The 25194-nt window shown below is 46.5% G+C and overlaps 2 protein-coding genes across 5 annotated transcripts in view; one reads left to right on the forward strand and one right to left on the reverse strand.

The window, feature by feature from the left end:
- The window catches only part of LOC142373291 (proline-rich protein 14), a 23365-nt gene extending 10023 nt beyond the window's left edge, over positions 1-13342 (reverse strand). The window contains exon 1 of the mRNA XM_075456495.1: positions 13243-13342. Coding sequence (XP_075312610.1) covers positions 13243-13342 — 100 coding nt within the window. The remainder of the gene's footprint in view (positions 1-13242) is intronic.
- LOC142372323 (uncharacterized) overlaps positions 12343-25194 on the forward strand; it is a 92090-nt gene continuing 79238 nt past the window's right edge. The window contains exons 1-7 of one of the 4 annotated variants that reach the window (XM_075455181.1): positions 12343-12676; positions 17473-17610; positions 19134-19253; positions 19961-20080; positions 21035-21405; positions 22118-23900; positions 24827-25000. In XM_075455181.1, coding sequence (XP_075311296.1) covers positions 17474-17610; positions 19134-19253; positions 19961-20080; positions 21035-21405; positions 22118-23900; positions 24827-25000 — 2705 coding nt within the window. In that variant the 5' untranslated portion in view covers positions 12343-12676; position 17473. The remainder of the gene's footprint in view (positions 12677-17472; positions 17611-19133; positions 19254-19960; positions 20081-21034; positions 21406-22117; positions 23901-24826; positions 25001-25194) is intronic. The other 3 variants (XM_075455184.1, XM_075455182.1, XM_075455183.1) reach the window with 3 other exon arrangements.

The following is a 25194-nucleotide window of genomic DNA, read 5'->3' on the forward strand; positions in this document are numbered from 1 at the left end:
TATATCAGACCCACATCAGACCATATCAGACCCATATCAGACCCATATCAGACTCATATCAGACCCATATCAGACTCATATCAGACTCATATCAGACCCATATCAGACTCATATCAGACTCATATCAGACCCATATCAGACTCATATCAGACTCATATCAGACTCACATCAGACCATATCAGACCCATATCAGACTCATATCAGACCCATATCAGACCCATATCAGACCCATATCAGACCCATATCAGACTCATATCAGACCCATATCAGACTCATATCAGACTCATATCAGACTCATATCAGACTCACATCAGACCCATATCAGACCCATATCAGAACTCATATCAGACCCATATCAGACCCATATCAGACTCATATCAGACTCATATCAGACTCATATCAGACTCATATCAGACCCATATCAGACTCATATCAGACCCATATCAGACCATATCAGACTCATATCAGACCCATATCAGACTCATATCAGACCCATATCAGACTCCATATCAGACTCATATCAGACTCATATCAGACCCATATCAGACCCATATCAGACTCATATCAGACTCATATCAGACTCATATCAGACTCATATCAGACTCATATCAGACTCCTATCAGACCCATATCAGACTCATATCAGACTCATATCAGACTCCATATCAGACTCATATCAGACTCATATCAGACCCATATCAGACCCATATCAGACTCATATCAGACTCATATCAGACCATATCAGACTCATATCAGACTCATATCAGACCATATCAGACTCATATCAGATCATATCAGACCATATCAGACCCATATCAGACTCATATCAGACCATATCAGACTCATATCAGACCATATCAGACCATATCAGACTCATATCAGACTCATATCAGACTCATATCAGACTCCATATCAGACCCATATCAGACTCATATCAGACCATATCAGACCCATATCAGACTCATATCAGACCCATATCAGACCCATATCAGACTCCATATCAGACCATATCAGACCATATCAGACTCATATCAGACCCATATCAGACCCATATCAGACTCATATCAGACCCATATCAGACCATATCAGACCCATATCAGACCATATCAGACTCATATCAGACCCATATCAGACCCATATCAGACTCATATCAGACTCATATCAGACCCATATCAGACCCATATCAGACTCATATCAGACTCATATCAGACCCATATCAGACTCATATCAGACCCATATCAGACTCATATCAGACTCATATCAGACTCATATCAGACTCATATCAGACCCATATCAGATCATATCAGACCATATCAGACCCATATCAGACTCATATCAGACTCATATCAGACCCATATCAGACCCAAGATCAAGACCCATATCAGACACACATCAGACCATATCAGACTCATATCAGACCCATATCAGACTCATATCAGACTCATATCAGCTCTATCAGACCCATATCAGACCCATATCAGACCCATATCAGACCCATATCAGACCATATCAGACCCATATCAGACTCATATCAGACCCACATCAGACCCATATCAGACCCATATCAGACCCATATCAGACTCATATCAGACTCATATCAGACTCATATCAGACCCATATCAGACTCATATCAGACCCATATCAGACTCATATCAGACTCATATCAGACTCATATCAGACTCATATCAGACTCATATCAGACCCATATCAGACTCATATCAGACTCATATCAGACCCATATCAGACCCATATCAGACCCATATCAGACCCATATCAGACTCATACAGACTCATATCAGACTCATATCAGACTCATATCAGACCCATATCAGACTCATATCAGACTCATATCAGACTCATATCAGACCCATATCAGACCATATCAGACCATATCAGACTCATATCAGACCCATATCAGACCCATATCAGACTCATATCAGACTCATATCAGACTCATATCAGACCCATATCAGACTCATATCAGACTCATATCAGACTCATATCAGACTCATATCAGACCCATATCAGACTCATATCAGACCCATATCAGACTCATATCAGACTCATATCAGACCCATATCAGACTCATATCAGACTCATATCAGACCCATATCAGACCCATATCAGACCCATATCAGACCCATATCAGACTCATATCAGACTCATATCAGACTCATATCAGACTCATATCAGACCCATATCAGACTCATATCAGACTCATATCAGACTCATATCAGACTCATATCAGACTCATATCAGACCCATATCAGACTCATATCAGACTCCATATCAGACTCATATCAGACTCATAATCAGACTCATATCAGACTCATATCAGACTCATATCAGACTCATATCAGACTCATATCAGACTCATATCAGACTCATATCAGACTCATATCAGACTCATATCAGACTCATATCAGACCATATCAGACCCATATCAGACTCATATCAGACTCATATCAGACTCATATCAGACTCATATCAGACCCATATCAGACCCATATCAGACTCATATCAGACCATATCAGACCCATATCAGACCCATATCAGACTCATATCAGACTCATATCAGACTCATATCAGACTCATATCAGACTCATATCAGACTCATATCAGACTCATATCAGACCCATATCAGACTCATATCAGACTCATATCAGACTCATATCAGACTCATATCAGACTCATATCAGACCCATATCAGACCCATATCAGACCCATATCAGACCACATCAGACTCATATCAGACTCATATCAGACTCATATCAGACCCATATCAGACTCATATCAGACTCATATCAGACCCATATCAGACCCACATCAGACTCATATCAGACTCATATCAGACCCATATCAGACTCATATCAGACTCATATCAGACCCATATCAGACCCATATCAGACTCATATCAGACCCATATCAGACCCATATCAGACCCATATCAGACTCATATCAGACTCATATCAGACCCATATCAGACTCATATCAGACCCATATCAGACTCATATCAGACCCATATCAGACTCATATCAGACTCATATCAGACCCATATCAGACTCATATCAGACTCATATCAGACTCATATCAGACTCATATCAGACTCATATCAGACCCATATCAGACTCATATCAGACCACATCAGACTCATATCAGACTCATATCAGACTCATATCAGACCCAACATCAGACCCATATCAGACTCATATCAGACTCATATCAGACTCATATCAGACTCATATCAGACTCATATCAGACTCATATCAGACTCATATCAGACTCATATCAGACTCATATCAGACTCATATCAGACTCATATCAGACCCATATCAGACTCATATCAGACCCATATCAGACTCATATCAGACTCCTATCAGACCCATATCAGACTCATATCAGACCCATATCAGACCCATATCAGACTCATATCAGACCCATATCAGACCCATATCAGACTCATATCAGACCCATATCAGACCCATATCAGACTCATATCAGACCCATATCAGACCATATCAGACCATATCAGACCCATATCAGACTCATATCAGACCCATATCAGACCCATATCAGACTCATATCAGACCCATATCAGACCCATATCAGACTCATATCAGACTCATATCAGACTCATATCAGACTCATATCAGACTCATATCAGACTCATATCAGACCCATATCAGACTCATATCAGGACTCATATCAGACTCATATCAGACTCATATCAGACTCATATCAGACTCATATCAGACCCATATCAGACTCATATCAGACTCATATCAGACCCATATCAGACTCATATCAGACTCATATCAGACTCATATCAGACCCATATCAGACTCATATCAGACTCATATCAGACCCATATCAGACCCATATCAGACCCATATCAGACCCATATCAGACTCATATCAGACCCATATCAGACCCATATCAGACTCATATCAGACCCATATCAGACTCATATCAGACTCATATCAGACCCATATCAGACCCATATCAGACCCATATCAGACTCATATCAGACCCATATCAGACCCATATCAGACCCATATCAGACTCACGTGCGCACGCACGCACACACACACACACACACACACACACACACACACACACACACACACACACACGGGTCCACGCACGCGCACGCGCACGCGCACGTGTATTAGAAAGGAACACAGGAATAGCCTTATTTTCCCGAGTAAAGAAGAAATACGGATTTTTGCTATAAAATGATTTCTTTTGTCCAGAACAAGTTCCGACTCCTTAGTCCTTCATGTATTTGTCCATTCTAAGCAGGTTCCAGGCATAAACCTGCATAAACCTGCATAAACCTGCATAAACCTGCATAATTTTTTTTAGAAAGAAACACAGGAATAGCCTTATTTTCCCGAGTAAAGACGAAATACGTATTTTTGCTCTAAAATGAATTCCTTCAGTCAAAATATGTTTCAGGGTGTCAAATGTACATCAACTGTAATGTACAAGAAATATCATGTCAATAAATGATGTAAATAAATACAAAGCTTGTTGCATCTTGCTTCATTATTGACATGGTTAAGCACTTATGATGAGTAAAAATGCTGCAAGACAATGCTTTATTAATAAAAGTTTGATTCAATGATCACATAATAGCAGCACTTTATTCAGAAATACAAACAGCCAGCACACAGGATCAAAGCTGCCACCATAAAATGATCCAAAACGGAATTAAATGAAAGGATGAAGGATAAAAAACATGTGAACAACAGAAGTTTGGAACCACCAGAGATGAAGAACTGGCTGTGTGAAAGACTTACAGATCAGCTGTTTCAGCTAGCAGGGAGAGGGAGAAAAAAGAGGAGAAAAAGGAGGAGAAAAAGAGGAAAAGAGGAGGAGGGAGAAAAAGAGGGAAAGAGAAAGAGATTAAGACGTTCATTTTTGGAGCTACTGAACCGGCGCCTCGCTATGGAATGTCCCTTTAAGACTTTTGGGGTTTCGTTTTTCTTTTTTTTGGGACACGGGAAAACTGAGGGAAGTTAACTCTCTTTTTCTTCACAGAAAATCAAAAGCAGCTGAACCAAGAACTAAAGTTCCAGAGAGTTTAATAATAAAATATATCTTTTTGAACCCTCAATCTTGTCCCGTGTCCTCCAAATATGTTGTGCCCTTGGTGGCCGTAACACGGAGCCACTGAGTCAGGTTAGAGCTTTGATGGAGAAGTTTTCAAACTGGGAGCCTCCAAATAGAGGCAGAAAGCCCTCCTCCTCATCAGAATTCTGGAAACTTCGTAATCCACTTCCCCGAGAATTTGTGTTTCTAACCAGAAACATAATGACACACCAAATTATTCAACCACAATAGAATAGAATAGAATAGAATAGAAAAATACTTTATTTATCCCCCAATGGGGGAAATTCAAATTCGTCAAGTAGCTCAACATTTTTTAAAATATTTACAATGATTGAATTAACAACAATAATAATTCTACTAACTAAATAATAATAAATGGCAAATTAAACAAATAAATAAAAATCAATCAATGTGAGAAGAACTCAGCAGTCCCTGTTATAAAGCCTTCTGGCTGTGGGAACAAAGGACCTCCTGAAGCTCTCAGTCCTGCAGCCTCTCGCTGCAGCTGCTCCTCAGTCCTGCAGCCTCTCACTGCAGCTGCTCCTCAGTCCTGCAGCCTCTCGCTGCAGCTGCTCCTCTGTCCTGCAGCCTCTCACTGCAGCTGCTCCTCTGTCCTACAGCCTCTCACTGCAGCTGCTCCTCTGTCCTGCTGCCTCTCTCTGCAGCTGCTCCTCAGTCCTGCAGCCTCTCCCTGCAGCTGCTCCTCTGTCCTGCAGCCTCTCACTGCAGCTGCTCCTCTGTCCTGCTGCCTCTCTCTGCAGCTGCTCCTCTGTCCTGCAGCCTCTCACTGCAGCTGCTCCTCTGTCCTGCAGCCTCTCGCTGCAGCTGCTCCTCAGTCCTGCAGCCTCTCCCTGCAGCTGCTCCTGTGTCCTGCAGCCTCTCGCTAGAGCTGCTCCTCAGTCCTGCAGCCGCTCCTCTGTCCTGCAGCCTCTCGCTGCAGCTGCTCCTCTGTCCTGCAGCCTCTCGCTGCAGCTGCTCCTCTGTCCTGCAGCCTCTCGCTGCAGCTGCTCCTCTGTCCTGCAGCCTCTCGCTGCAGCTGCTCCTCTGTCCTGCAGCCTCTCGCTGCAGCTGCTCCTCTGTCCTGCAGCCTCTCGCTGCAGCTGCTCCTCTGTCCTGCAGCCTCGCGCTGCAGCTGCTCCTCTGTCCTGCAGCCTCTCGCTGCAGCTGCTCCTCAGTCCTGCAGCCTCTCGCTGCAGCTGCTCCTCTGTCCTGCAGCCTCTCGCTGCAGCTGCTCCTCAGTCCTGCAGCCTCTCGCTGCAGCTGCTCCTCTGTCCTGCAGCCTCTCGCTGCAGCTGCTCCTCTGTCCTACAGCCTCTCGCTGCAGCTGCTCCTCTGTCCTGCAGCCTCTCGCTGCAGCTGCTCCTCTGTCCTGCAGCCTCTCACTGCAGCTGCTCCTCTGTCCTGCTGCCTCTCTCTGCAGCTGCTCCTCTGTCCTGCAGCCTCTCACTGCAGCTGCTCCTCTGTCCTGCAGCCTCTCGCTGCAGCTGCTCCTCAGTCCTGCAGCCGCTCCTCAGTCCTGCAGCCTCTCGCTGCAGCTGCTCCTCTGTCCTGCAGCCTCTCGCTGCAGCTGCTCCTCAGTCCTGCAGCCTCTCTCTGCAGCTGCTCCTCTGTCCTGCAGCCTCTCCCTGCAGCTGCTCCTCTGTCCTGCAGCCTCTCGCTGCAGCTGCTCCTCAGTCCTGCAGCCGCTCCTCTGTCCTGCAGCCTCTCGCTGCAGCTGCTCCTCTGTCCTGCAGCCTCTCGCTGCAGCTGCTCCTCTGTCCTGCAGCCTCTCGCTGCAGCTGCTCCTCTGTCCTGCAGCCTCTCACTGCAGCTGCTCCTCTGTCCTGCAGCCTCGCGCTGCAGCTGCTCCTCAGTCCTGCAGCCTCTCACTGCAGCTGCTCCTCTGTCCTGCAGCCTCTCGCTGCAGCTGCTCCTCTGTCCTGCAGCCTCTCGCTGCAGCTGCTCCTCAGTCCTGCAGCCTCTCGCTGCAGCTGCTCCTCTGTCCTGCAGCCTCTCACTGCAGCTGCTCCTCTGTCCTGCAGCCTCTCACTGCAGCTGCTCCTCAGTCCTGCAGCCTCTCACTGCAGCTGCTCCTCAGTCCTGCAGCCTCTCACTGCAGCTGCTCCTCTGTCCTGCAGCCGCTCCTCAGTCCTGCAGCCTCTCACTGCAGCTGCTCCTCTGTCCTGCAGCCTCTCACTGCAGCTGCTCCTCTGTCCTGCAGCCTCTCTCTGCAGCTGCTCCTCTGTCCTGCTGCCTCTCTCTGCAGCTGCTCCTCTGTCCTGCAGCCTCTCACTGCAGCTGCTCCTCTGTCCTGCTGCCTCTCTCTGCAGCTGCTCCTCTGTCCTGCAGCCTCTCACTGCAGCTGCTCCTCTGTCCTGCAGCCTCTCGCTGCAGCTGCTCCTCAGTCCTGCAGCCTCTCGCTGCAGCTGCTCCTCTGTCCTGCAGCCTCTCGCTGCAGCTGCTCCTCAGTCCTGCAGCCTCTCTCTGCAGCTGCTCCTCTGTCCTGCAGCCTCTCCCTGCAGCTGCTCCTCTGTCCTGCAGCCTCTCGCTGCAGCTGCTCCTCAGTCCTGCAGCCGCTCCTCTGTCCTGCAGCCTCTCGCTGCAGCTGCTCCTCTGTCCTGCAGCCTCTCGCTGCAGCTGCTCCTCTGTCCTGCAGCCTCTCACTGCAGCTGCTCCTCTGTCCTGCAGCCTCGCGCTGCAGCTGCTCCTCAGTCCTGCAGCCTCTCGCTGCAGCTGCTCCTCTGTCCTGCAGCCTCTCGCTGCAGCTGCTCCTCAGTCCTGCAGCCTCTCACTGCAGCTGCTCCTCAGTCCTGCAGCCTCTCGCTGCAGCTGCTCCTCTGTCCTGCAGCCTCTCGCTGCAGCTGCTCCTCAGTCCTGCAGCCTCTCGCTGCAGCTGCTCCTCTGTCCTGCAGCCTCTCGCTGCAGCTGCTCCTCTGTCCTGCAGCCTCTCGCTGCAGCTGCTCCTCTGTCCTGCAGCCTCTCGCTGCAGCTGCTCCTCTGTCCTGCAGCCTCTCGCTGCAGCTGCTCCTCTGTCCTGCAGCCTCTCTCTGCAGCTGCTCCTCTGTCCTGCAGCCTCTCGCTGCAGCTGCTCCTCTGTCCTGCAGCCTCTCGCTGCAGCTGCTCCTCTGTCCTGCAGCCTCTCGCTGCAGCTGCTCCTCTGTCCTGCAGCCTCTCACTGCAGCTGCTCCTCTGTCCTGCAGCCTCTCTCTGCAGCTGCTCCTCTGTCCTGCAGCCTCTCGCTGCAGCTGCTCCTCTGTCCTGCAGCCTCTCGCTGCAGCTGCTCCTCTGTCCTGCAGCCTCTCCCTGCAGCTGCTCCTCTGTCCTGCAGCCTCTCACTGCAGCTGCTCCTCAGTCCTGCAGCCTCTCGCTGCAGCTGCTCCTCAGTCCTGCAGCCTCTCTCTGCAGCTGCTCCTCTGTCCTGCAGCCTCTCGCTGCAGCTGCTCCTCTGTCCTGCAGCCTCTCGCTGCAGCTGCTCCTCAGTCCTGCAGCCGCTCCTCAGTCCTGCAGCCGCTCCTCAGTCCTGCAGCCTCTCGCTGCAGCTGCTCCTCTGTCCTGCAGCCCCTCGCTGCAGCTGCTCCTCTGTCCTGCAGCCTCTCGCTGCAGCTGCTCCTCTGTCCTGCAGCCTCTCGCTGCAGCTGCTCCTCTGTCCTGCAGCCTCTCACTGCAGCTGCTCCTCAGTCCTGCAGCCTCTCTCTGCAGCTGCTCCTCTGTCCTGCAGCCTCTCTCTGCAGCTGCTCCTCAGTCCTGCAGCCTCTCGCTGCAGCTGCTCCTCTGTCCTGCAGCCTCTCTCTGCAGCTGCTCCTCTGTCCTGCAGCCTCTCACTGCAGCTGCTCCTCTGTCCTGCAGCCTCTCGCTGCAGCTGCTCCTCTGTCCTGCAGCCTCTCACTGCAGCTGCTCCTCAGTCCTGCAGCCTCTCTCTGCAGCTGCTCCTCTGTCCTGCAGCCTCTCTCTGCAGCTGCTCCTCTGTCCTGCAGCCTCTCTCTGCAGCTGCTCCTCTGTCCTGCAGCCTCTCACTGCAGCTCCTCCTCAGTCCTGCAGCCTCTCCCTGCAGCTCCTCCTCAGTCCTGCAGCCTCTCGCTGCAGCTGCTCCTCTGTCCTGCAGCCTCTCGCTGCAGCTGCTCCTCTGTCCTGCAGCCTCTCGCTGCAGCTGCTCCTCAGTCCTGCAGCCTCTCGCTGCAGCTGCTCCTCAGTCCTGCAGCCTCTCTCTGCAGCTGCTCCTCAGTCCTGCAGCCTCTCGCTGCAGCTGCTCCTCTGTCCTGCAGCCTCTCGCTGCAGCTGCTCCTCTGTCCTGCAGCCTCTCACTGCAGCTGCTCCTCAGTCCTGCAGCCTCTCACTGCAGCTGCTCCTCTGTCCTGCAGCCTCTCGCTGCAGCTGCTCCTCTGTCCTGCAGCCTCTCGCTGGAGCTGCTCCTCTGTCCTGCAGCCTCTCACTGCAGCTGCTCCTCTGTCCTGCAGCCTCTCTCTGCAGCTGCTCCTCTGTCCTGCAGCCTCTCACTGCAGCTGCTCCTCAGTCCTGCAGCCGCTCCTCAGTCCTGCAGCCTCTCTCTGCAGCTGCTCCTCTGTCCTGCAGCCTCTCACTGCAGCTGCTCCTCAGTCCTGCAGCCTCTCGCTGCAGCTGCTCCTCAGTCCTGCAGCCTCTCACTGCAGCTGCTCCTCAGTCCTGCAGCCTCTCGCTGCAGCTGCTCCTCTGTCCTGCAGCCTCTCACTGCAGCTGCTCCTCTGTCCTGCAGCCTCTCACTGCAGCTGCTCCTCTGTCCTGCAGCCTCTCTCTGCAGCTGCTCCTCAGTCCTGCAGCCTCTCGCTGCAGCTGCTCCTCTGTCCTGCAGCCTCTCGCTGCAGCTGCTCCTCTGTCCTGCAGCCTCTCCCTGCAGCTGCTCCTCTGTCCTGCAGCCTCTCGCTGCAGCTGCTCCTCAGTCCTGCAGCCTCTCGCTGCAGCTGCTCCTCAGTCCTGCAGCCTCTCACTGCAGCTGCTCCTCTGTCCTGCAGCCTCTCGCTGCAGCTGCTCCTCTGTCCTGCAGCCTCTCGCTGCAGCTGCTCCTCTGTCCTGCAGCCTCTCACTGCAGCTGCTCCTCTGTCCTGCAGCCTCTCACTGCAGCTGCTCCTCTGTCCTGCAGCCTCTCGCTGCAGCTGCTCCTCTGTCCTGCAGCCTCTCACTGCAGCTGCTCCTCTGTCCTGCAGCCTCTCTCTGCAGCTGCTCCTCTGTCCTGCAGCCTCTCACTGCAGCTGCTCCTCTGTCCTGCAGCCTCTCACTGCAGCTGCTCCTCTGTCCTGCAGCCTCTCTCTGCAGCTGCTCCTCTGTCCTGCAGCCTCTCACTGCAGCTGCTCCTCAGTCCTGCAGCCGCTCCTCAGTCCTGCAGCCTCTCTCTGCAGCTGCTCCTCTGTCCTGCAGCCTCTCACTGCAGCTGCTCCTCAGTCCTGCAGCCTCTCGCTGCAGCTGCTCCTCAGTCCTGCAGCCTCTCACTGCAGCTGCTCCTCAGTCCTGCAGCCTCTCGCTGCAGCTGCTCCTCTGTCCTGCAGCCTCTCACTGCAGCTGCTCCTCTGTCCTGCAGCCTCTCGCTGCAGCTGCTCCTCTGTCCTGCAGCCTCTCGCTGCAGCTGCTCCTCTGTCCTGCAGCCTCTCTCTGCAGCTGCTCCTCAGTCCTGCAGCCTCTCTCTGCAGCTGCTCCTCTGTCCTGCAGCCTCTCACTGCAGCTGCTCCTCAGTCCTGCAGCCTCTCGCTGCAGCTGCTCCTCTGTCCTGCAGCCTCTCACTGCAGCTGCTCCTCTGTCCTGCAGCCTCTCACTGCAGCTGCTCCTCTGTCCTGCAGCCGCTCCTCTGTCCTGCAGCCTCTCTCTGCAGCTGCTCCTCAGTCCTGCAGCCTCTCGCTGCAGCCGCTCCTCTGTCCTGCAGCCTCTCTCTGCAGCTGCTCCTCAGTCCTGCAGCCTCTCGCTGCAGCTGCTCCTCAGTCCTGCAGCCTCTCTCTGCAGCTGCTCCTCAGTCCTGCAGCCTCTCTCTGCAGCTGCTCCTCAGTCCTGCAGCCTCTCTCTGCAGCTGCTCCTCAGTCCTGCAGCCTCTCTCTGCAGCTGCTCCTCAGTCCTGCAGCCTCTCTCTGCAGCTGCTCCTCTGTCCTGCAGCCTCTCACTGCAGCTGCTCCTCTGTCCTGCAGCCTCTCACTGCAGCTGCTCCTCTGTCCTGCAGCCTCTCACTGCAATTGGCCCCGCTGTCAATTCAAGGAATTCTAAAGGATAAACTATTTTATCAAAAAATGTTTTACCAAAAGTTTATTTCCTGGACAGCAAAATAAAAATAAGAAATTACATAAATTTGACAAGAACAGTTACTAAATTGAGGTCTATGTATATAAAATGCCCTATACCTCCAAAGGCCAAAGAAACCCACTTCTAAATTCTGAATAATACATACCCTATACGCTATGGACTGACAGAAAACCATTTTTTTCCACTTTTTTTTAAACAACTATATCAATGCAGCACCGACATCAATGGTGTAGAAATTCCCAAGACTGTAAAAACTTATTGAATTAAAATGTTTTTCTTTACAGCGATGCAATTTTTATACATGATGCTTCTATACTCTTTGTACATTTATACTTTTATATTTTTTTCTTCCCCCGGCTAAAAAAGAGAAAGTTTGTGCTCTTCCTGTCGATGCAAATAAATAATCAGTTAATGTGGAGAATGTGAAATATATATATATATTTTTTGCTTTAATTTGAAACTGCATTCATTTAATTAAACTACGGGGAGAAATGGGAAATAACTGAAGTAAATACATCTATGAATGAAATCTGTTTGAAAAATGAATAAAAATAATGCATGACGAGGTCAAAATAAGATAAACTAATAAATCATTTTAAAGGGATAAGGATCAATATGATGTAAAGGAGAATCAAACTGAAAACTGAGGGACTTTAACACACTTCAATGAATGCAGTCAGATAACTCCCAGCGCGCTCACACACCCACGCACACATAAGGCCCATTTATGCCCTACGTTAACTACGGAAACGGACGCTTTCACCCGGTTCCGGGGGTCGTTTCATCCGTCAGTTTGTCCGTAGGTCAAGAGTTTAGCAATCCGGTGAGCTCCGGGCGAAACGGAGCAATACCAGAGGAATTCGTGGGGGCAGTAGAGAGTCAGGAGCGTGTTGGCTCCGGAAGTTATGGAGGAAGAAGAAGAACGAAGAGTAGAAGATTAAAACATTTTAAGATTTAAAAATGCCTGGTAATGGAGGAGAGGATTTGTGAGATGGTCAGGGGGTATATACATTTGTATGACTGCAACTTCCTCAATTGACGCCATGTTTCTCAAACCCGCGGCCGACAATGACTCAATATATACCGCCCTCTAGAGGATTTCTTACGGACGTGCGCAATACGGACGGAGGCATTAACAGAAGCTCCGGGAGCAACGTATGGACCGGACAGACGAATTTCGTCCGGTTCCGTAGGGCATAAATCGGGCTATACACGTACACGCGGCCCACATGACTTCCTGTAAATGCTCGGCAGGGGAAATTAAACTTAAGTGTTCAGGCTCCATTTTGAGTTAACAGCAGCAGGGTGAAACCTGAAGTCAGCATCAGGGTGAGTGAACAACATTCTTCTTCTATTCCTCCAGAGTCTGAGTGCGTTTACAGGCTGAACTCGGTTCGCTTCATCTTCCACACAAACTGCTTTTATTGAACTGTGGAGCCTCTGTGAGACTTTGAACAGAGGACATGTCCGTTCAGATAACTGAACATTTATCTCCATACAAACACACTTTTTATTTGTAATGGCAGGCTGAAATCTCCTCATCTCTCGTGTTTCCTCCCACACAGATAAACATGTGGTATTCAACACTTTAAACATTTATAGTTTGAGTTGAAACTGCGCGCACCCCGCTGGAGCGCGCGCGCTGCGCTGTGACCACAACACGCGCTGCTTTTCTTATTTCGATCTTCTTTTCCTCCATGTTTGGGAAATGTAAAGTTCAGACATCCCAAGTCTGCCCTGGTGTCACATCATCTTGGCCCTCTGGATTAACAACAACCGACATTTTCTCTCACTGGGAACTTTTCCTTTACTTTTTGGAAGCTCTTGACACAGAATGATCTTGCATCTTTGAAGAATTGCCTTGTCTTGTCAGAAGGGATTTCTTCCTCGCCTACTAAGTGTCTCCTTGTCAATAACACCAATAAAAAGGTCTTCATCTGCACAGTGGACTTCAGGGTTGCTCACATCTGTCTCCTGCACATTCTGCTCGCTCATCACCTTTGGCACTATGAATCTGCTTCTGATATCATGCAGCAGCTCTTCAACGCTGTCATTTCATTTGCCTTGTTTTGAAAAATGAGAAAGCAAGTGTAGATTTTCATCATGGGGTCTGTCAGCCTCTTCTCAATATCACGGGACTTCTGATTTTCACTGTGGGATTCAAAGTAAGAACTAAAAGCGGGCCACTGGTCCGAGCTTTCCCCCAAAGAAAGCCATCGTGTAGGGCAGTGCTTCTGTACTCTCTGTTGGGCCACATTACAGAACTCCTGAAACTCTTTCAGTTCCTCTCTTCTTTTTGAACTTTTCTCAAAGTAGAAGTAAATGTCAATGATCAATTCTTCGGGTGACATTGACAGCTAGGGGTGTGACGAGATCTCGTGGCACGAGATCTCGCGATATTAAACTCCGCGATATTTCTCGTCGCTTCAAAAATCTGTATCGTGAGGTTTTTTTTTTTTTTTTTTTTGTTGCTTGATCACTTATTTATTTATTTTCATTACACCAGACACGGTGAAAACTAAGAAAATCTTTGATTAGGCCTACACTACAAAAAAAAAAAAAAAATAGAGAAGAGGAAGAAGTTTCCAAGTTCATGCTTGCGTCATGCATGTTGTTAAGAGTTATAAATGCATGTGCAACTCAGTTAAATAAAAGTCTGTTATCCATAATTTGTCATTTTAGTTTTCTTAAAATATCGTATCGTCTCGTGAGATGAGTGTATCGTCACACCCCTATTTAGTTGGCATCAGAAAACTACATCTCCCATGAGTCTTTGACAGCAGCTGTGGAGGCTGACGCTCATGGGAAATGTCGCTGACCTTTATTACTCTGATCACATGACAGTCGTTTGGACTTTTTAGGAAAATATTTGCAACTTATCTCCATGAAAATATGAAATATTTGTTTTAAAAGTTGAGTCGCAGTTATGCCATTCTTGTTTTTGCTTCATATTGTAGAAATAAACGACAGAAATGGGATTTCTGATCAACATCTTTGGGTGATAAGAACTCCCAGCTGCTGAAAGAGGTTTGAATGTTTTCATGGTGCAACAGACAGAATCATTTTCCATCCAGATGTTCAGAAGAGTCTTTGAGCTGCTCTGTGAGCCCCAGTGGTGTAGTCCAGGGTATACGCGGGTATACGGCGAATATCTACTTATTTGTCAGTCAGCATTGCGTATACCCACTTCTAAATCCCCCTTGATGCGGCTAGTCGCTGCCAGTGCCTTCACTGGTTTACACCGGTTCATTTTAGGCACGAGGACTAGTGAGATAATCACAGGCAGTGGGGCGGGAGATGTGCTGGCCACCTCTGGAACACGACTGGACAACTCAGGTGCCACTCCAGTTGATTGACAGGCATGTCTCTTAGAAACGCGGCTACTTTTGAAATGCGTGGCAGGGTTAGAGAGTGTGGTGTTGAAGCTACTGTCGGAGTGAACCTACTTTCGTGGAATACATCATTTTGAGTTTAGTTTTAATGTGATTTCCAAATGAGTCATTGTTTTTTAAAGACACTGCACATTTAGAGAAGATATTTTGTTGCCAATTGTTACACTGTAGGAGTAGGCTAAAGTTATGAAAGGCTAACGTCACGTTAGCATCAAGCTATGTAGCACTATGAAGTGGTACCTTGAGTTATGAGTGTCCCGACATACGAGTTGTTTTAGTTACGAGCCTTTATTCCGTCGATTTCCGTCGCCAATAGTTGGCTTGGTGAGTGAATCCGGCCAGCATCCCGCCTCCTACTCGTTCACATGGAGGCATCTCGTGTTTTGGGCTCTCATTTGTGCACTTGTTTAGCCAAACTTTCAAAGTCCATTGGGAAGAAACACCCTGAAAAAATGCAACTGGTCGTGCTGCTGCGCTATATAATGACACAGAAACAGAAACATTCTGAAAGGCAGGATTAACCAAACCTCCTTGGACAGGTTTTTATTAAAGTGGAAAGTGAGGAAAGCGTGGCGTATAAGCCAAACGTCAGTGAAGATGATTAAGTTTATTTATTTATTTATTTTTTTTTATCAAAGTTGCAAACCTGCTTCGCCAGCATCTTCTGCCAGTCCAAGCGTCTGATCTCCAAGATAAATACACTTTATAAAATCAGTATATTTCTTTACATTCTCTTTTATCATATCGTATTATGTTCTTCTACAATGTTTTTTATTTAAAAATAAATTTAAGCCATCACAAAAAAAAATTGGGGAGGTTTTTGGGGGGGCATGGAACGGATTAATGACATTTCCATTAATTTCAATGGTGAATATTGATTTGACTTATGAGCTCTGTCACGGAACCAATTAAACTCTAACTCAACGTACCACTGTGTTGGGATAATGTGGGGGGACATATCATTGTTGGTTTTCAGTAAGTAACAATTTGGCCCCCAAAATTGTGACAATGCCACGTTTTATTTGGCCTATTCATTTACATTGCTTCGCAACCAGGTCACGTGACTATCAAGTTTCCCTCAGCTAAAAAAGGAAAATGGCCGACTGTCAAACTTTTTTCTGTGAAAAACATGTCAGTGTGAAGATTATAAATCAGTCCTGCATTGAAATATTGACCTCTGAACGTTGACCTCAGTGCAATTTAGAAGGCTTGTTAGTCATTAACAGAAGAGGCTACAGATATGGAACCAACTGTCTTGACTTCAGCTATGTGACTATACCCATATGGATATTGTCACCAAGTGGGGGCGCTATCAAATATGATAAAAAAATCATTTTCACCAATTTCACAATTGCATATTTAAAATCTGATGACATAAATGTGTTTCCACCCCTTTCAATCTCTCCTTGTACTTTCAGTTTAGTATTTACCACTCCAAATTATAAGAAATACGCCCGTTTTTTAAAATAAACTACAATTTCTTTGTGATGTGCTATGCATCTGATCCAAATTAGCACCATATTTGTAGTTCTTCCCAGTTTGCAAAGTAGGGTTTTAAAAACATATATACATTGAATATATCAAATATCTAGTGCAGCCGAATTAGTAATTACACTTCATCTATATGATTGAGGTTTGAAAAAAGTCAAGATGTTGGTATATGTTAGATATTCTAACTGTTATTGTCGAAATGTGGTTTTGGGTTAGCAGCTTCTTCCGTTTTGCAAAGTGGGGTTGGAAAAACATACATCTACTAAATATATCAAATATCAAGTACAGCCAAATTAGTAATAACACTTGATCTCGATGATCAATACAAAGAAAAATTAAATAAATTTACTTCAGATACTTTTAGAGCCGCACCATGTAATATCATACAAAATCAACACGGTACTCGTAGTACTTCCGGTTTGCAAGGGTTATTTATAGTCGTATAAAGACAGATTATATGTGCGTAGAATATATTTATGATGAATATATTATGAGAGATACACGTTTTGGTAAATAAAGTTGAAAAACAAAAAAAAAGCCCATGCCTGATAACAGGCCTTCTCTCTCTACTGGCTCACTGAAATAATGGCCCACTGATAGAAATGGTTGATAATGTTTTATCAACCATTTCTATGATAAGGTCACTATTGTTATGTGGCTATATCTTTATATACACATTTTTTTTTTTAACAGAAGTTACGGGTAATGTCGGCGCAGGTCGGTGACGTAGAGATAGCAGCATCCATAGCAACCACCTTAACAACGGTAGAAAACGTGATATCCTTACGTTTTTTCAAGGAGATACCAAAATCTTCTGCGAAACTAATAAACGAAAGATCGTCTACATTCTCTGAACAAAGATTCTGAAAATATTATGCATAGTTCTCGCTAGAAATGCTAACGAAATGCATACAAATGCAGATGTTTTCTTAAAATGTTATGTTTTTCACAGAAAAAAGTTTGACAGTCGGCCATTTTCCTTTTTTAGCTGAGGGAAACTTGATAGTCACGTGACCTGGTTGCGTGTAAATGAATAGGCTGAATAAAACGTGGCATTGTCACAATTTTGGGGGCGAAATTGTGACAATACCACGTTTTCCCTTGTGGACCAACGTAGCTGTTACACGTTTTTCTGTGAGACTGGGTTGGGAACAGAAGGAAAAGCAGGAGGTTAAGAACTTGTTTCTGTTTGGCTGTGAGACTTAAACAGTCGTGTTTGTCTTCATTCTTTTCTTCTCTCAGAATGGCTGAAGCCCAGAAGACGAGAGTTTGTGGGGAGGAAGAGGAGGACAGAGCAGAGTCTGCAGCATCCAGCGGTCTGTCTACCAACAGGGACCCATCCAAACCTCCAGAACTCAGTGATGGACCATCAGACACAAAGTAAGAGAGCTGCTGATGAAGGGGGTCAGCTTATTATCTGGATATATCACCATGGCAACGTATACAGGCAACCCAAACAGGGTATGAAGCAGGTTGAACATATTCGGGTATATTTTGGTTATTTAGATTAACTACCAATCAGATCAGTCTGAGCAGCGTCAGGATGCAGGTCATCAACTCCGTTATTCTGAGACGTGCTTCATGGTTCAGACTCCTGATCAGGTGGCAACAGTCAACAAAACACACAGAGGTGGAGGTCAGAGGCTGTAACACTCACTGCTGCAGACTGCTGTTTTAATCTTGTCTGAGTTTGGTGGCCCAGGCTAAAAGTGTGTTAAAATGTTTTTAAAAACGATTCTTCTGAGCTACATATACAGCAACAATCTCCTGCAGGTACAGAACATGATGTTAAACAGGAAGTAACAAACCGTCATTTAAAAAGGAAATCCTTTCTCTCTTTTAAAATGTCTTGACCAAGATAGGCAGCAGCTCAGGGTTCTATGAAGCAGGATCAATATATCCAGTTTATCTGTCTAAGTGATCTGGTTAACGAACCCAAACCATGGATAACCATGTTTTTGTCTCGTCATTTCCTGTTTTATTTTGAAAGGTTAACTCTCCTCTCGTGCTCCGTCTGATTGTCGTGTGAATGATTCCACCTGTTCCCTGTTATCCCTGTGTGCATAAGAGTCTTGTGCCAGTGTGTCGTATCTGTCCGGTTGATGTGCATCACTCTCGCCTTTGTTCCAAGCCTGACCACAGCCACGTTTTCAATTATTGCCTTTTGGTATTATTCCTCTTCAAGAGAGGTTTTTTGTTTTTTGATAATGTTTGATAAATTAGTCCTGTTAAAGTAACAGTGTAAGTTTATTTTTATAGCATTCTTGTTTTTCCTCCCAGTTGCAGTGATTTCTGTTTTGTAAATTTTCATAGAGTAGCTCCTCCGTTTTTTAAGAGAGGTGATTGGTTTTTTCCTCCGTAGCAGGAGTGACTTTTAGTTAAAGATAAAGTTTGATAGACCCTTTTGTTTGTTCATCCGCATAGTGGAGTGATTTTGATTTCCTTGATAAATTTTCATAGATATACTTCTCTAATTTTGGAGAAGTATATAACTATATATATATAGTTATAATCATTATATAGCCTGTTTTGTTTCTCTCTCTGGAGAGTCTTGATAACATCTGCTCCTACAATAAAAGCTTTGGATATAACATCTCCTGCTCCTGCGTCCTCCATTCCCTGGGTGTGACAACCAAGTGGTACTACAATGCTAGTTATCCACTCCATAAGTCAAAATGTTTTCTGACTGTTTTACATGTGCTGCTTCAGGTAAAACAGGTGGAGCTGACCGATCAGCTGACCGATCAGAATCTATGAATCTATCACACTGAAAAGCAGCAGCTGCTGCAGACAAAGCAGGAAGGGAAGAAGACAAAAAGGAAAAAGAATACCAGCAGCTGATCATGTAAAGATATAAATAAATACTTTTAGGGTGTAGAATATTTCCTGGTTTGTGTTTGCAGAGGTCAGCACCACAGACACAGAGCAGAGTCTCCAGGATCTGACTGTCTGTCTATGAAGAGTGACCGGTCCAAAGGAGGAGCTCCAGACTTCAGTGGTGAACCCGGACCCTCGGACAGAGAGTAAGAAACCTGAAACAGAGATTCCAGGATCTTTCATGATCGACTTGTTGCATAAATTAATAGATAAAGAACAAATTAATTCAGGGATAATATCATAACTATATGAATAAAGGATTAAATCAATGAAACAAATAGAAAATTAAATGTCAGGGTAAATAAACAGGTGTACCTTTTTATTTAGTAGTATTTATTGGTATATTCATGTTCTATGTTATATATATATATATTTATGTTATTTTGAAATGAGGCAGCTTCAGTTCTCCATATTAGAGATTATCAGTCTATAGTATTAGCGCTCTGTCTGCAGTCTCTGTCTGATATGAGTCACAACATGTTTATTTGAGCAGAGAACACCCTGACCTCAGCCTCAGCAGACAGCATGTGGTGTGGATATGATATGGATTAACTCTCACAGATGAAGAATATCTCCTGATATCTGTATTAGTTCCTGGTCACTGCAGAGAAACTCAGAGGGTCAGAACCCTCCAGAGGTTCCTGGTCTCTGTGGAAGGTTCCTGCAGAGGAAACGTGGCCTCTGATGTCAGTCAGACAGAAAAGCTGTAATGTGATCTGAGAGGAGTGTTCCACAGAGGAAAGCTTCTGATTCTCTGCAGCAGTTTGTGTGTTCACAGCTTCTTAAATGGTTTTAATGAGAGAATTTCTCAGAGATTGATGTGATATGAATAACAACATGTTTGTGTTTGCAGAGGTCAGCACCACAGACACAGAGCAGAGTCTCCAGGATCTGACTGTCTGTCTATGAAGAGTGACCGGTCCAAAGGAGGAGCTCCAGACTTCAGTGGTGAACCCGGACCCTCGGACAGAAGGTAAGAGAAGAGTCAATAACTGACTTATGATTCATCTTAAATAAGCTCCCAGTGAGATTAAATTATCTGTCAATGAAGGTTTATTTAGGGTCTCTCTTTCTGTAGTTCATGATGGGAAATTAATAAGAAAACTCATTCCACATTTAATCATGATGCAACAAGGGAACATCTGCATCCAGAGGCTGTGATGCAGATGTTCAAAGATACTAAGTTCTAAACAAGCTTCTACAGGGTAAACAGACGTTCACATTTTGTTCATACGAGTCATAAGACATTCCCTTCTGCCCCTCTGGGGGCAGACGGTGGTGTGGATTGTGCCGAGGCTGTGGAATATCCTCTGATGCCACCAAGGCTGTGGGACATTCCCCTCTGAGAGCACTGAGAGCAGGCAGGGGGACCTCCGAGTGCAGCTGTTATTCTCATGCATAGGTAGAAATGATTATGTGAGCATAAGGGATAAAAAGTTCTTCTATCAGTTCTTCTTTGGTCCTCCTTCATGGAGTTCTGCTTGGTTCAGCATACAGCCTCTGTTACAGCCTGAAACCACCTGTCCTGATTGGTCCAGGTGAGTCTGCAGCTGTTTCATGACTCTGAACTTGTTGATAAGTTTACAGACTTCTGAAACAGAGATTTCTTTGAAGATTTCCATATTTTAGGATTTTTCAAACTCTGCATTTAAGTCCAAACATGCAAAATGTCCTGATAAAGAGGTTAACCTGCTGCTGTCTGTCAAATGTAGAAAAGGATTAGAATGAATTTAAAATCTAATGAAATGTTTTCTGTAGGGCAGCAGCAGTAATATTCACACAGTGAAGTCAGCACATAAACTGAATATTGATCCCAATGTAAAATGCTGCTGCAGGAAGGGTTGAGTTTATGTTCACATAAAAACAGAGTTAATGCCAAAGGGAGTTATTTTAAAATGATTTTAGTGATGAAGACATGTGTTGACAGAGGGAGGAAGAGGAGCGGTGTTTGTGAGGAGCAGCAGCTGTCCTGCTGTGCTCTGTGTCAGGACGTCCTGAAGGATCCGGTCTCTGCCAGCTGTGGACACCGGTTCTGCAGACAGTGCATCACCTCATACTGGGACCAGTCTGCTCCCTCAGGAGGCTCAGACTGGGACCAGTCTGCTCCCTCAGGAGGCTCATACTGGGACCAGTCTGCTCCCTCAGGAGGCTCATACTGGGACCAGTCTGCTCCCTCAGGAGGCTCATACTGGGACCAGTCTTCTCCCTCAGGAGGCTCAGACTGGGACCAGTCTGCTCCCTCAGGAGGCTCCTCCTGTCCCCAGTGTGGAAAAAGATCCAGAACCAGAGCTGCACCAGGTCAGATATTTCTGTTAACCCGTTACTACCTGATGCATCACGTGTGTTTTTACCTCATGAAATCAAGTTTGATTTTACACACAGCTTTGGGTCTGTTGGTTAACCTGCTGTTTAAATGCAGACACATTGTGGTGTCAGACAGAACAACAACAGTTGTTAGGACCTGACTCACATGGACACAACAGAAGAGACACACCATGAATTAAAGTTAGAGAATCATTTAAATAACTATCATCAGACTGAATTTATACGCCAAATCCAACCTTTATATCACGAGGTGTGGAAATCAGTTAAATCAGAGCTGGATCATATGAGTTGAATTAAACTAAACGAAGACAATGACCAAGATGGCAGCACATTGTGTAGAAGAGCAGAGTGATTAGACTGAAATCAGGACTAAAGGAGCCAAAGTAACACAGAAGGAGCCACAGGTGTCCTAAATCACACAAATCACCTCCCAACAGACAGACAGACACTCGTTAATACCACAACCAACCACAAGAGGACCCACGGGGTCATCAAAGGTCATCAGGAACATCATTTAACATCAGCCTTGTTTTCCTGGTTACTGATCATTTTACTGAGAGGTGGGAGGAAAAGAAAAGTTTTCTGTGTGAAGCCAAAAACATGTTCAGCTGGGGATGAAGAAGAACAAATTCTGGTGAATTGAATCTACTCTGTTTGTGTTTGGTCTCATTTGTTCTTTGTTCAGCAGATGTTGGTCTGCAGGAGGTTTTAGATGAACATAAGATGAGTCTGAGGAGGAGATGTGAACATGTGACTGAAGGAAGTGATGGAGCAGGAGGTGGAGCCCTCCTCAGCAGGATCTACACTGAGCTCTACATCACAGAGGGGCGGAGTGAAGAGGTTAATACCCAACATGAGGTGAGGCAGCTGGAGACGGCTTCCAGGAGCCGCCATGACACTCCCATCAGGTGCCAGGACATCTTTAAAGCCTTACCTGGGCAGCAGGGAGCCATCAGAGTGGTTCTGACCAACGGCGTCGCTGGTGTTGGAAAAACCTTCTCAGTGCTGAAGTTCACTCTGGACTGGGCCGAGGGCCTGGAGAACCAGGATGTCAGTGTGGTGGTTCTGCTTTCCTTCAGGGAGCTGAACCTGATCAGAGAGGAGCAGCACAGTCTCCTCACGCTGCTCCATGTTTTCCATCCAACATTACAGCAGCTGCCAGCAGAGCAGCTGGCCGGCTGCACACTTCTGTTCATCCTGGACGGCCTGGATGAAAGCAGACTGTCTCTGGAGTTCAGCTGTCAGGTTGTGTCTGAGCTCACCCAGAAGTCATCAGTCAGCGTGCTGCTGACAAACCTCATCAGGGGGAACCTGCTTCCCTCGGCTCGCCTCTGGATAACCACACGGCCCGCAGCGGCCAATCAGATCCCTCCTGCGTGTGTCGCCAGGGTAACAGAAGTACGAGGCTTCAGCGATGCCCAGAAGGAGGAGTACTTCAGGAGGAGGTTCAGACATGAGGAGCAGGCCAGCAGGATCAGCTCCCACATCCAGGCATCCAGGAGCCTCCACATCATGTGTGGAATCCCAGTCTTCTGCTGGATCACTGCTACAGTTCTGGAGCACATGTTGACCCCCGAGCAGAGAGCCGAGCTGCCCAAGACCACCACCGACATGTACTCCCACTTCCTGCTGGTTCAGACACAGAGGAAGAAGAACAAGTACCACCAGGGACCTGAGGCGGGTCCACAGGGGCTGACAGAGGCTGACGGGGACGTTCTTCTGAAGCTGGGGAGGCTGGCGTTTGAACATCTGGAGAAAGGAAACATCATGTTCTACCAGGAGGACCTGGAGCAGTGTGGCCTGGATGTCCCAGAGGCATCGCTGTATTCAGGAGTTTGTACAGAGATCTTCAAAAGAGAGTGTGGGATCTCCCAGAAACCAGTTTACTGCTTTGTTCATCTGAGTGTTCAGGAGTTTCTGGCTGCAGTCTACATGATGCACTGCTACACCAACAGGAAGGAGGAGGTGCTGAAGAGCTTCCTGAGAGAAGACTACAGTTACTCATCTCTGGATGACTTCCTGAACAGAGTCATGGAGAAATCCCTGGACAGTAAAAATGGCCACCTGGACCTGTTTGTCCGCTTCCTTCATGGCCTCTCTGTGGAGTCCAACCAGAGACTCTTAGCAGGCCTGCTGGGTCGGACACAGAACAGTCCAGAAACCATCCAGGAAGTCATCGACAACCTGAAGGAGATGAACAGTGATGAAATTTCTCCTGACAGAAGCATCAACATCTTCCACTGTCTGATGGAGATGAACGACCTCTCAGTTCATCAGGAGATCCAAGAGTTCCTGAAGTCAGAGAACAGATCAGAGGAGGAACTCTCTGAGATCCAGTGCTCAGCTCTGGCCTACATGCTGCAGATGTCAGAGGAGGTTCTGGAGGAGTTGGACCTGGAGGAGTACAACACAACAGCTGAGGGACGATGGAGGCTGATTCCAGCTGTGAGGAACTGCAGAAAGGCTCGGTGAGTTGATGTGTTCATTGACTTCATGTGTTAGTGTAGATTAGTAGTTTAGTTCCCTAAAAGCCGTTTCTGCACATGAACAGCTGAGATGTTCTGGAGAATCTGCAGACAGGTTCATCTGGACCTCTTCCAGAGTTTCTGCTCACATGTGCTTCCCAGCAGCAGACTTCCTGTTGGAGATGTGAGGGAGGGGTGGTGGGAGACAGCTGTGTAGAGCGCACAGGACTAGTGTTGTTCCGATACCAAAATTTTGACTTTGATACGATACCTGCCATAAATACCTCGATACTCGATATTGAACCGATACCACGGCGAAAATCTAAAAAAATCAAATCTGGAAAAGAGATGAATAATGGTCCAGCTCGGTCTCACTATGGTTTAATTTTCAGCAGCTTGCTCCTTTCCTGCTGTTTGAGCAAATTACTACAGAGCAAGTATGAGCACCATCTCTTCTGTTAGCATGTTGGCTTTTGCTTAACCGTGAACACATTAATGACTGACTTACACATTTAAAATACTATTTTATTTTAAACAAAACAAAACACGACATGGTGGACAAACGTACATCAGAGAATTGCAGTGAAGTATGTCAACCTTTACACTCCGGATAAATAATTGAAAAAAATATAATTGCCAAAATAAATAGCTACTGAACATGGTGGGGGGGGGATGATTTCTGCTGCTTCTTGCTTGGCTGCCATACCGGAGGTCACCATGTTTCTAGATCAAATAATTCAGAAAAATCCATTTAAAAGTCTACATTTAATTGTGTCACGTCAGATGCAGGAAGATGAGATCAGATGAATCACAGATGTGAAGAACAATGTTCATCAGAGGACATTACATTCACATCACTGTGTTCAGTTAGAATATGAGTTCAGTTAGTTTTTACTGTGCAGATTTGATTATATTTTCTCTCATCACAGACTTGCTGGTTGTAAACTCTCAGAGACTCACTGTGAAGTTGTGGCCTCTGCTCTGAAGTCCAACCCCTCCCATCTGAAACAACTGGACCTGAGTAACAACGAGCTGACGGATCCAGCAGTGGAACATCTGTCTGCTGGCCTGGAAAGTCCAAACTGCAGACTGGAGGCTCTGAGGTCAGTTCACTGCAGCTCTTTTAGTTTAAATGATTTACTGTTATGTTAAAATGATGAAAATATTCAGTGTTTCCACATTTCTAAATGAAGCTTCTCTTACATTGTTCACCTGCCAAAGCAGTTCTTTTCTCAGTTTCTTAAAAAAACAGTAACTTAGAAAGATGATCCTGGATATAAACCATTTCTCTTTAGTC

The sequence above is a fragment of the Odontesthes bonariensis genome, chromosome 22 (genome assembly GCF_027942865.1).
Source record: "Odontesthes bonariensis isolate fOdoBon6 chromosome 22, fOdoBon6.hap1, whole genome shotgun sequence".
Classification (NCBI taxonomy): Eukaryota; Metazoa; Chordata; class Actinopteri; order Atheriniformes; family Atherinopsidae; genus Odontesthes; species Odontesthes bonariensis.